Source organism: Orycteropus afer, unplaced genomic scaffold (assembly GCF_000298275.1).
Source record: "Orycteropus afer afer isolate SDZICR_OR568_19922 unplaced genomic scaffold, OryAfe1.0 scaffold00516, whole genome shotgun sequence".
In the NCBI taxonomy this organism is placed as follows: domain Eukaryota; kingdom Metazoa; phylum Chordata; class Mammalia; order Tubulidentata; family Orycteropodidae; genus Orycteropus; species Orycteropus afer.
The window spans coordinates 953195-966335 of record NW_006922103.1 but is presented as its reverse complement, the minus strand read 5'-3'; the positions used below and the strand labels follow the sequence as shown (position 1 = coordinate 966335).

General features: G+C 45.6%; 1 protein-coding gene across 1 annotated transcript in view; it reads right to left on the bottom strand.

The window, feature by feature from the left end:
• Positions 1 to 13141, bottom strand: part of RTTN (rotatin) — a 235205-nt gene that overhangs the window by 37667 nt on the left and 184397 nt on the right. The window contains exons 40-43 of the mRNA XM_007955605.1: positions 10083 to 10300; positions 3987 to 4092; positions 2906 to 3003; positions 40 to 117 (exon numbers count right to left, since the gene is read on the bottom strand). Coding sequence (XP_007953796.1) covers positions 40 to 117; positions 2906 to 3003; positions 3987 to 4092; positions 10083 to 10300 — 500 coding nt within the window. The remainder of the gene's footprint in view (positions 1 to 39; positions 118 to 2905; positions 3004 to 3986; positions 4093 to 10082; positions 10301 to 13141) is intronic.

The window sequence follows — 13141 nt, the reverse complement described above, 5'->3', positions numbered from 1 at the left end:
TCACGCTGCAGTCCCACTGCTTACTCCAGCTCTGCTTACCTTACATTCTTCATTTTGATAAAGACAGTTTCTCAGGAGCTGCATGGCAGTGCTTAAGTCCTTAATAAAACCATCCTCCTGTTCAAAGGAAAAGCAAGTAAAAACCATGAGTGTAATGGCACCAATTGTGGTTTACACATGGTTCTTCCCTCCCCCACCATCATGATTTACACACGCGCTCCCCTCCCAGGGGGTCAGGTGACAGCCCTGCCACCATCACTTTGAGGGGACAGAAAGCAAATGGCCTCTGAGAGATGCCTGGATCGTCAACTGCAGAGGAACTGAGCTACGTAACAGGCTCCATGCTTCACTGCCAGAGGGAGGCAGGTGTGACTGGTTCTCAACATCATCAGGTGTTGCCTGGCTTTCTCAGTGGTGCAGTAAGGACTCGCGGACAGTGAGGAGAAGGGCAGAGAACACAAAGAGAAGCCAACAACGTGACCCTGCCCCAACTGAAACGCTGCATCTGGTGCTCAGTACGATTTCCAAAGAAGTGAGCCTTTCCCGAGGATGTGGTGTATTAGAGCTCTCGGCATCTTCTAAAACGTGAAAAACCTTACAGTACTGTCGGGTGAAAGCCCAGCCACAGAGCTCGGGAAGAGCAGGGCCAGTCGATGGAGAGGGCAAGGCACGAGGCTGGAGTCAGGAACCGCAACGAGAGTTTGCCCTGCCGCTCAGTGCCAGGTGGCACTGGCTTCACACCACACCTGTTGCCCTAATCACTGATATTGTAACAATTACGTTAGGGTGCGAGATCAGAGGAGACAGCATGTAAAGCCAATGTGTAAAAGTCAAGTACTGTAAGCGAGTTATTTATTTCAGAGTTGGAGCGCCTCTTGGGACACGCAACGCACAGCCACTGGCTAATGTCTGGTGCAGCTCCACAGATTAGGTACTGACCACTCTGCTCCGAAGGAGCCTTGGGGCACACTGTTAAGCGCTCGGTGGCTAGCTCACAGTGAACTGGCAGTTCAAACCCACCAGCCACTCTGCAGGAGAGCAATCTGCTTCCACGAGGATGCACGGCCCTGGAAACCCTGTGGGGCTCCCCTCTGTCCTGCAGGGTTGCTGGGAGCTAGAAATCAACTCACTGGCAATGGCTTTGGTTTGGATTTATTCTGCTCCAAGCCTAGTATGTGGCTCTTGGATGGCTGTCCTCATTTTTAAAAAAATAAAGTACAATAACATTAAATATGGCTTTGCATTGGTTTCACTGCCATCAAGTTGGTTCCGACTCACAGTAACCTGTTTGGGTTTCCGAGGCGATATCACTACAGAAGTAGATTGCCCAACCTTCCTTCCGAGGAGTGGCTGTTGGGTTTGAACCACAAGCCTTCTGATTAGCAATCAAATGCCTTAGGCACTATGCCACCAGACCTCCTATCAAATGCTGTAGAAACCAGTTATTTAATGGGTTGCTGTTATGTCTTACCTACACGCATATCACAACATCTCACCTACACACACATGTATGTTATGTCTTGCCTGCGTGAATATGTATGTTACAATGTCTTACCTACCTGTACTTTATGACCTTACCTATATGTACATGTATGTTATCCTGTCTTATCCATATGTACATGTTATGAAGGATTTTCCCATATGCACATGTACTTTATGTCTTACCTATATGTACATGTATGTTTACACATACATACAAACATCCATCTTCTGTGAAGCACATCTATTAACCGCAGTTATTAACCCCAGCCATTATCTAACACTATGCTGTCCCAAGAGTCCCTAGTAGTGTAAACGGTTACTGTAAGTGGGTGCTATCTGAAATCCTGGAGGTCTGAATCCCCCCAGAGGCCCTGGAGAAATGCCTCGTGGTGCACTTATGAAAAGTCAGCTCCTGGGAACCCCCCAGAGTGCACTGCCACTCTGACACCCACAAGGTCTCCAGAGTTGGGCAAACTCATGGCACCTGGAAGGCAGGTGCTGTTCTAAGTTGACACAAACATGCAGTTTGAACATAAGTCTGCAGACTCAGTGCTAAAAGAGATGAGCAGAAGTCATGGAGACGGGCAACAAGAGGTGGGCAGCTCCACTCTGCAACCGCCCAGACATGGGCCAGTACTGAGTCATCAACTGCTAGTCATGTGACAATGCTGCCTTGAGTGTTAGTGAGATAATACACATGAAATGCTTGGAAGAGCGCCTAGAAGGCACAAAGTACGAGGCAAACCCCTGATGAATGGACTGACACTGCAGCCCAACAATGATCTGAGACACACCAGCAATGACGGAGATGGCGCAGGACCAGGAATCATTTGGTTCTGTTATCCGTAAGGTGGCCAGGAGTCGGAGCTGACCCAATGCAATCCGCAGCAAACACACACACACATCTTTCCTAGGGCTTTTCTCTTTATACGGCAGAAATGGTTTCTCATGTATAGTATTATGCACATGTGGATACTGCAACACGTTAATAATAGCCAAATAGACCATAAATCCAGGGAGCCCTGGTGGCACAGTGGTTAAGTGCTCGGCTATGAATGGACAAGTCGGTGGTTAAAACACACCAGCTGCTCCATAGGAGAAGGATGTGGCAGTCTGCTTCCGTAAAGACTTATAACCTTGTAAACTCTATGGGGTAGTTCTACTCTGTTCTGTAGGGTCACTATGACTTGAGTCAACTCAATAGCCACAAGTTTGGCTTGGGTTTTAAAGATGCTATAAATGGAAACCACCAAAAGGAAATGACCAAGTGCTGCTAAGGTAGAAACCTCACTCCTTTATCTGACTGCACCTTTCTTCTAAATCTCACTCGCTGCAAACCAGCGCTGTGTCGCTGAGAAGGCAGCAGGGAGCCGGGCCCTGGGTACCTGCACGCCCCTGCCCCAGGTCCTCAGGATTCAGTTACCTTTTTCCTCAGGGCTGCTTTCCCAGGCCTCAGGGACTCCAGGTTCAGTTGTGCGTTGATGTGCCTCATCTGCTCCATGCAGGTGTCTATGAGATCAGCTGAAAGACAGAAGTCAGTGAGGCACACGGCAGTCCACCTCCAGTTCAAGCAACACACGACAACTAGACTGACACGCGATGCTCTTCACTGACCTCACTTCAGTACTTTCTGTGAAGGATTAACGCGTCAGAGGAAAGAAAACTAGAAGAGAACCAACATGCTACAGCCCACTTGTTCTCCCAACTCTTAGGAGACTCCCAACACCTCATTTATGTTTAGGCACGCGTAACTATTTTAGCAGCGAGTCACAGCTGAAATGAATGGGCTTCATGATGCTGTTACTGACAGTCACCTCTCCGACGTGTTCGCACACACCCATGTCTCTAGGGAAGAATCTGTGTCAAAGGGCAGGAGCACCTCACGCCACTGTCACCATCCAAGCTAGGCTTTTGTCACTTACGCAGTGCTTCTCGTGGATACTCTGTTATTACTGTGGATTGAGAAATGTGTTACTTTCTTAGTTTCTCTAATATTTAGGCAAGGAGCCCTGGTGCTGAAGAACTTGGCTGTTAACTGAAAGGTCAGTGATTTGAACATACCAGCCCCTCTACGGGAAAAAGACGTTATCATCTTGGAAAACTGATGGGGCAGTTCTAATCATCCTATAGGGTTGCAATGATTGAAACGACTTGATGGCAATGGGTACGTATTTATATACATTTAGATGGAGATTCTTTAGAGCAGCAAGCATTACACAACAAAAGATAACCTATAAGGATAATAGTGTTTTAAAATCATGCATGTTTACCGTGCTTTTGCATGGAAATGGCTATTTTTTCCAGTGACAGTGGGATTGTGCTATAAATTCACTTTGAGATGAGAGAAGACTGGAATGAAGCAGCAGAGACAAGTATGAAAGGACAACACACCCTGGGCAGTGCGGTGCCATGCGGCTCACCTTTCAGAGCGTGTCTCTGAGCCCTTCTGCTGACAGGTATGAAAGGACAACATGCCCCGGGCAGTGTGGTGCCATGCGGCTCACCTTTCAGAGCGTGTCTCTGAGCCCTTCTGCTGACAGCCAGGAGTGACATCAAGGCATGGGCAGCGGTTCTTCTCAGGGGATCTTTGGACGACTTTCCCTCATAGCTCTGCAGAGAAGGGAGGACAAACTGCCTTGAAGAGAAATGTAATCTGGGGCAGAACTGCTGGGAGCAAAAGACACACTCGGCTTAAAAGCACTGCCAGGTTTCAACTAGTCACTGCAGTTCGCTGGAACTGGAGAAACCAGGAAGCTCTGAGAATGCTCTGTGGGTAAGACTGTAAGCGGAATTTAGAAAATGGACATTCTAGCCATCATTCTCAAGGGCTCATCATCTTCAATCAATAAATAGAAGCTTTATTCAGTATTAACCCATGGCAAGTGTGTACACTTACTCAAATTCTCAAGCGTGTACATGGGTACAACTTACTACAAAAACCCAAAAGGGCGTGTGTGTACACGTGTGTAACTAATCACAAAAACAAGTGTTGAGCAGGAGAAGAGCCGTGGAATTCCTCCTTTCTTCCTTCTGGGACTCTGTCCTCCCACCATTTGCACACACCACGCCCCATGTCTTGTGTTCTGTGGTCTTTTCCATCTTTCATTTCTACAATAACAGTGACCTGTAATATGACACTTTTTTTTAATGATAAAGGCACTTTTAGTTCTTTTGAACTTTTAAAGAAAGGGAAAAATAACTCTTAATCCTGAAAATACTCATATTTTGGCTGACTTCCTTTATACATTTGAATTTTTTAAATTATAAAACATAGCAAACATTTACAAAAGGAGAGAAAAGAGCATAAGAAAGCCCTATATGCCATCTTTTTAAAAAATTATTTGCACAGGTATTTTAAATACTAGGTATTGTAGAATGCCATACTTCAGAAGAAATAATCACAAAGTCATTAACTAGTATAATTAACAATAATTTCTTGTTATCAACTAACAAATACCCAGTCCAAATTCAAATTTTCCTTTTCATTTCAGAAACTTCTCTCACAATTGGTTTATTGGAATCAGGACCCAATGAATCTTCACTTCCCATTTGCCGATTACAGTTAAACCTAGAATGACGGCACTACCCCCACCCCACCCCACCCCCGGAAGTCTTCTGTTGTCGTTCCTTCACCTAATAGAGCTGTTAAACAAACCAGATCTGTCCTCCGACAGAACGCGCCCACTCTGACTCTGTCTGCTTCCTCATGGGGATCTCCAACCGTCCTCCCTCCTCTGCATTTCTCACTAACCAAGTGTGTTAGTGCTAAAGCCTCGCCTGGATGCAGACTCAAATCCAGACTTCCTGGGATAAGATTCTCATGTAACGTATGCATGGATTTTGATGGCAATGCCAAAGGTTCGTGAATCCCAGACACACTCAATGGGAAGGGCAGGACGTACTTGACTACAAGGGGAGCACGTGGGACCATGAGGGGAGAACGTGGGACACAGGAGGCAGGAGACCCCACGCAGCAGACAGGCAGAGGGATTCCCCAGGAAGAGGCAGGTGGAGAGCCCAGAATGCCACTGTGCACCAGGCAGCTCAGAGGGAGCAGTGTCCTTCCAGAAGGTGACGCTCATGGAAGTTCTGACGCTGCTGAATATACTGAGCGGAGACCCAACTGCTGGTGCGGAGCGTGGAGGTGAGGAGCGATAAACAGAAGACTCAGAAAATTAAAACCCAACACAATCATTACCTCTAAGGAAACAAAGACACGCCTCGTCTGCAGCATGGCTCCGCTGTGCAGAACATTTTCACAGACTGTGCTCTGTAAACGCTGAATATTCTCAGCTGACATTACGATGCATCAGTACTGGGGAATCAAGAAGCTAGACGGGTGGAGGGGAAAGAGAGCTGAAGCTTGCTTCCAGAGCAGGAAGTAAGGAGGCACAGTGTCCAGATGGAATCATCAAGGAAAAGGAATACAGCATCTTATTCAGAGACATGGAAGGAAAAACGTAACATTATCAGACAAAAGCAGCTGCCTCTGGGAAGAAAGAAGTGGAGGAAGGTGGCAGAAGTCACCTAATTTGGGTTAAAGAAAACACAGAGAACCACGTGGAGGGCTAAAATGTGGGCACAGTAAAAAGAATGACAAGAATTAAAAGAAACAAGGAAGAGGAGGCCAGGATGGACCTACAGCAAACGCACAGGTTTTCAGCCTAAGCAGCAGAGGTCAGTGCACATGACTGGCTCACACAGCCCTCGCTGAGGCTGAAGGCATGGTTCCAAGCATCTGTGTGCCCAGGAGGCGTACAGTGCACGGGTGGACGGTGTGCAGAGTGTGTGGGGAAGGCTACAAATCAGAGTCCACGTCCGAACGGCTGAGCAGACAGACAACGAGCTTTTGGCTGACACAAGCCCAAAAGGGAAATGAAATCGAAGGGATACGGAGAGATTTTACATCTTTATCAACCACAGGCAGAAAGGAAGTGAGATGACTCAAAGTCATTTACTCAAGTCTTACACTTTTTATATATGTAATTCCCTCTACACATTAAGTGATCTAGGTATTTTAGGTCAAAATCTACCTGCTTTCTTTCTAAAAGGTATTTAATGTACAGAACAGGCTTTCCAGTACAGTGAACATTTATCAACACAATGAACACACAGTGGTAACTCCAAACTGTAAGCCTCCCCTCCAACAGATTTACTGCTGAATGTTACATTCACTACTTCCTTGCAGTTTTATCCTCAGCAGCTCAATACAAGGAGTAAAACTAATTCTGTATGTCAATTACAGGCACAACACCACAACCTACTACAGATAGAGATCGTTACTAAACTTGTTATCGTCTATGTGTACTTATAACCGAAACACACTAATCATCTTTATAAACTAGCGAGAGCAAAATACCATTAAGTCAAATGTGTTTCATATTTTCATGTCAAAAAACAGTTAAGCCAAATAACAGACTGGTAGTATCAAATAATAGACAATATCAACCTTGAGTAACATACTCCCTCAAACAATCAAGTGCATGAGAGAAATGGTCAATATTTACCCAAAAGCAAAGACGAGAAGCCAAGGAGGGGAAGAGAAGCTAGATCAATGGAAATAGAACCCCAGAATGGAAATAATGAGAATGCCAACACATTGTGAAAATCGTGAGCAATGTCATGGAACAACGTGGGTAAAGTACTGTTAAACGGGAACCTGATTTCCTGTGTAAACGCTCACCTGAAACACAATAAAATACATATTTTAAAAAGACAGTTAATAGTTTCTTAGAGAACATGCAAATCGTGAAACCATCTCAAACAGAAACGATAAAGAAATGAACTTACACATGCTTTAAGCGGTAAGTACTAACCACACGCTGTTAACACGTTCCTTGCAGGACAGTACTGCAGAGTGGTCATTTAAAGACAGTCTGCCAAGGGGTTTGCAGTGAAGTTCCAAGATAAGAACTTATAAGGAAGATGGAGAACTTTAGAGCAAGCTGAGATTTAGCAGAAATGTAACACAAACTCTCACCCTGTATTTGCAGAACTGAGTCACAAGTGGTTACGTGATTTGCCTATACTCACTCCCCCCCATTTTTTGTTAAGCACAGCTTTCTAGACAGTTTCGATATAACTTAGAGGACATCAGCTTGAGAACACCATTTCTTCTGATAATTTAAAGATTGCTTCCTAGACCTACAGGACACATGCACACATGGGAACATACATGTTATTTAGAATACTACTGCTGTTTAATGTATTCAAATAATACTTTAATTCACACATCATGCTGCTATAAGACAGCAATGAAAAGCCAGAGTTCGTATCTCAATAAGCATGCTGCTGACTTTCGTCTCACATCAGACACACGTTTCCTCAGAAATACATGCCAGGTACAGTTCCTTTCCTTCCTTTGTCTTCCAACTCACCTGCCCTTCTAACAAACACCAAGTATCCATATTCTGCTGTTTCTACAATCAAGGATGAGAAGGACACGACTTACTAGGAAGCCCAGTTAATGTGTCCATAACCACACAGGATACTTTGTCTTCCAACTCACTGCCCTTCTAACAAACACCAAGTATCATATTCTACAATCAAGGATGAGAAGGACAGGACCTACTAAGAAGCCCAGTTAATGTGTCCGTAATCACACAGGATACTTTGTAGCATCTGTAATTGGGAGGAAAAGGAGGGAAAACTAAGGAGTCATTAGAACCCACTGAGGTACCCTGTGGCTCTAGGATACATCATCTTCATTGGCCAAGAAGGCAACACCGAAAAGATGATCATCAACACTAATTTTTCTAATGAACATAAGCACAAAGTATTAGGGGAAAACGACGGTGAGGTAAATCTGGCGGACTCTTCTGGCAGCTCTTCTCAAGCGCAGTACTGTAACAGGGTTCGTAATGCCCATTCAGAGTCACATTTATTCCCCATCTACTTACGGTTCCTTGAAGCACAGAACCACTGACAAGGGGAGAAAAGAATCCCAGGAAAACAACAGTCCCAGCTTGAGCTACGTCCTTAGGTTCCACAGGATTGGTGTGGGGACCGTTGAGAGCCTTCCCCTTTTTCACTGACCCTCCTTCAGGAGTCTGGTCTGGGAACTATTTTCCTCATCCCTAAGATGTCTGAAACTTTGGCCTGGGCAAGGGAAGGGAGAAGCCAGGCACACCGCCCTCACAGCACCGTTCTCTAAGGGAAACTGAGGCAGGGCTCAAGGTGCCATCACATCCTCTCAATAGCAAAGGCCCTGCCCCTGGAGCAAAGGCTCAGGAGAAGCGAGAGAGAGGAACGAGTAATGGCGTGGTGGAGAGGTGGGAGTGCGTGACATGAGGGTATTGGTGACGGAGCTCTCACCACTCGCCACACTGCGAGGACGGCCTGCTGCTCTCAGCGCTGGAAGGAGCAGGGAGCTACGGGAAGCCTACGGCTTACTGAAAAAAGTGACTCCCTAGAGGAATGCTTTGAGGAGCTTTTTTCCCTAGAGACTCAGCAACCTGCAAGCGCTGCTGGAGAAGGATGAGGAACCCTAGGGGCTGACTATGAGAAAGCACCTCTGCTCCAGGGAGAAGGCAGACTTCGGTCTGGGGCTGCTCAGTGCTGCCCAGAAAGGTGTGTGCAGGCCCGTTCCTCTGTGCACAGGCCGGACTCCTCCTCACCTCCTCACAGCCTCAGCCGCATTCCACACAAACGAGGCCGGTGCTCAAAACACACAAGCAGTCAGAGCACAGTGTCCGCAGGACCGTGACTTCCGGCTGCAGAGAGGCAGCAAAATCTCCAAATTCAAAGGAGGGAAGGGAACTGGAACAATCGGCTGACAGGAGCAGCCCTTCTGTCCTCGTGACAATGCGGTCGGCTGACTCAGGAGCAGGAAAGCTCTGGACTTCACATGGTACGTCCTTCTCCTCTGGCAGTGAAAACGCACCAATCATAAACCACACGACTATCAACAAACAGGATTCTTCAGGCTGAAACTCTAGTAACATTCCCATAGGTAAAAAACGATTCCTGAACTTTGATGTAGGAAACATCTCCATGTTTGTTCACGGTTAATCTGCTTATAAAATAACAGTACTTCAGGGACTCTAGAATCCTTCGTAATGAACAAAATCGTTGGTTCACATCTCATGATTGTGAAAAGTGCACCAGGGCTTGGAGAGGGGGCATTTTCCCACCAATCTGTAAACAAGTCCATCCATTCCACACATAGCAAGCACCCACAAAAACATGTGGTCCAGCGCCACCAGTCAAATCTCCCTTGGTAACCACAAGTTCAGAGATGCACACACACCTTTACAAGGGCAGTACACTTGAACCACGTCTGCATCCCTGAAACGCAGCCACATCAGTCATGACGCAGCACTATTCTAACCAGCTGCTGGATTCAGACAATGACCACTGCGCTGGGAATGCTTACATAACATTCATTAAAGAAACTGATCAACCTCAGAGGGGTGGGGCCAGAGTAGCCATGATTAATTTAACTTTACATACTTTTGTCTCATTTGAAAAGTTAAGACGAGCATTGATTACTTCTGTAATTCAAATGACTGAAAACAATTTTACAAAACTGAGACAGAAAATCAGTTCACTTAAACATTAAATAAACAAAGGAAAGTTTGAAAAATTAAGAAATCATATACCTGAAGAATCACTTCACTAAGTCGCTCTGGCAATTTCTGATTTTCCTCTATTTTATCAAGAAGTAAAGCCACTGTTGGACTGTGGCATGTGTTTGTGTTTTCCTTATCCTGGAGACGTTTCTTTGTGTCTTCAGTCAAGAGAATACACAGGAATTGCAGGCTGGCCGTATACAGGGTCGGGCACGTGGCAGACAAACCTACACATCTGCAGAACATACCTAAAAGAGAGAGTAACTTCAGATTATTCTGTGTGAAAACTTCCTCACTACTAAACAAAGAAGAAATGAACTGGAGTAATTAGTAATATGTAGTTGTTGCTGTTAGGTGTTGTCGAGTTGGCGCCGACTCACAATGACCCTGTGTACAACAGAACAAAACACTGCCCAGTCCTGGGCCAGCCTCACGATCCTTCTGATTGCAGAGCCCATCATGACAGCCAATATACCAATCCACCTCGCTGAGGGCCTTCCCCTTTCTCACTGACCCTCCACTTTACCGAGCATGATATCCTCCTCCAGGGAAGGGTCCCTTCTGACAACAGGACCAAAGTAGGTGAGGCAAAGTCTGGGCAGTCTCACTTTCAAGGAGCATTCCGGCTGCACTCCTTCCAGGACAGATATTAGTCCTGGCAGTCCAGGGTACTTTTGGCATTCGTCACCAACACCACAACTCAAAAGCATCGATTCTTCTTCGGTCTTCCTTATTCACTGTCCAGCTTTCACATCCATATCAGGCAACTGAAAACACCATGGCTTGGGTTAGGCACACCTTAGTCTTCAAAGAGGCATCTTTGCTCTTCAGCACTTTAAGGAGTTCATTTGTAGGAGATTTGCCCAGTTGCGGTGTAGTAAATTACTTAGTGTGGCTTTTCTACCCATAAGTCTTTGTAAACTCCAAGGTGGGATTTTCTATGAGCAACTGAGGAGCTCCTGATTGCTGAAGGTGTCCACCTGGAGTATTTCTGTTGGGAGTGGCACAAAACAGTGTTCTGGGAGCTGCCCACTCTCTCTCAGGTGCTTAGAGTTCTGATGCTATGATTGGCTAGTTTGGCCACTCTGCCGGGCTCAAAAGGAGGTCTCCTAGAAGCAGAACTCTCTCTCTGACTGCCGGTTGAGGAAGACGTGCTGTTAAAGAGACACACACTCCTGAAAAGAGACATGCGCTGCTGGGAAAGAGACGCAAGAGATGCGCATTGCTGAGTGAGACACCGAGGGACATGCACTGCTGGGGGAGAGACTGTGATAGACTGTTGGCTGAGGGATGGTGGTCTGGGAGAGAGACTGAGCGTTCTTCCGGAACTTGAGTTGTAGCCTGGTGCTTCCCTAATAAACCCCCGTAATCCATAAGTTGTGTGTTGCCACTGCAGCGAATTATCGAACCCAGGAGAGAGGTGGTGGGTGCTTTGGGAGGAACGGTTGGAGAAAAGACTGGAGGGAGGCAGCATGTCTGGCCTCTCAGGAATAGGCCTTGGGCTATTGATAGTAATTCTGTCTTCCTCTTGTGGGATTAGAGGAGATCAGAGCATGTGGCCTCCTTGCCGTTTTTGCAGCAGTGCAATACATTGTCTGATTTCTTGACAGCTACTTCCACTGGCCTTCATTGTGGAACCAAGTAATATGAAATCTTTGACAACTTCAATCTTTTCTCCATTTATTGTGATGCTGTTTATTGGTGCAGTTGTGAGGATTTTTGTTTTTTTATATTGAGGTATAATCCATACTGCAAAGTGTTATTGTTGTTGTTATGTGCCGTCGAGTTGTCTCTGACTCATAGTGACCCCTCCTTGGGTTTCTGAGGAAGCATCACTACAGAAGCAGATTGCCCAGACTTCCTTTTGAGGAGTGGCTGGTGGGTTTGAACCACCAACCTTCTGATTAGCAGTCAAGTGCCTTAGGCACTATGCAACCAGAGCTCCCACTGCAAAGTGTAGTGTTTAATATTCATCAGTAAGTGTTTCAAGTCATCTTCACCTTCAGCAAGAAAAGTTTTGTCATCTGCATATCACAGGTTGTTAATGAGTCATCCTCCCATCCTGAGGCCACACTCTTCCTCAGACAGTCCAGCTTCATGGATTATTTGCTCAGCATACAGACTGAGTAAGTATGATAAAAGCATACAAGCTTGATGGATACAACTCCCTTCCTGATTTTAAACCATGCACTATCCCCTTATTCTGTTCAAATGACAGCCTCCTGGTCTACGTATAGGTTCCTCACGACTACAATTAAGTGTTCTGGTATTCCGAATCTTCTCAATGTTACCCATAATTTGTTATGATCCACACAATCAAGTGCTTCTGCATAGTCAATAAAACACAAGTAAACATCTTTCTAGGAGCTCTGGTAGCATAGTGCCTAAGGCACTTGACCACTAACCAGAAGGCTAGTGGTTCAAACCCACCAGGCACTCCTCGGAAGGAAGGTTGGGCAATCTACTTCCATAGTGATACTGCCTCAGAAACCCAAGGAGGGGTCGCTATGAATCGGGGCTGACTCGACGGCACATAACAACAATAATAAACATCTTTCTGGTATTCCTTGCTTTCAGCTAAGATCCCTCTGACATCAGCAATGATAACCCTCGTTCCACTTTCTCTTCTGAATTCAGCTTGCATTTCTGGAAGTTCGCTGACAATATACTGCTGCAACCATCTTTAAATTATCTTCATAAGATTTTACTTGCATGTGATATTAATGATACTGTTTGATAATTTCCACATTCTGTGGGATCACCTTTCTTTGGAATGGTTACAAATATGGATCTCTTCCAGTCAGTTGGCCAGATAGCTGTCTTCCAAATCTCTTGGCATAGATGAGTGAGTGCCTCCAGCACGGCATTTATTTGCTGAAACATCTCAGTGGCTATTCCATCAATTCCTGGAGCCTTGTTCTTCACCAATTCCTTCAGTACTTGACTTCTTTCAATGCCATTGGTTCTTGATCATATGACACTTGCTGAAATGGATGAACATCAATCAATTCTTTTTGGTACAGTGCCTCTGTGTATTCCATCCATCTTCTTTTGATGTTTCCTGCATCATTCAATATTTTGCCCATAGA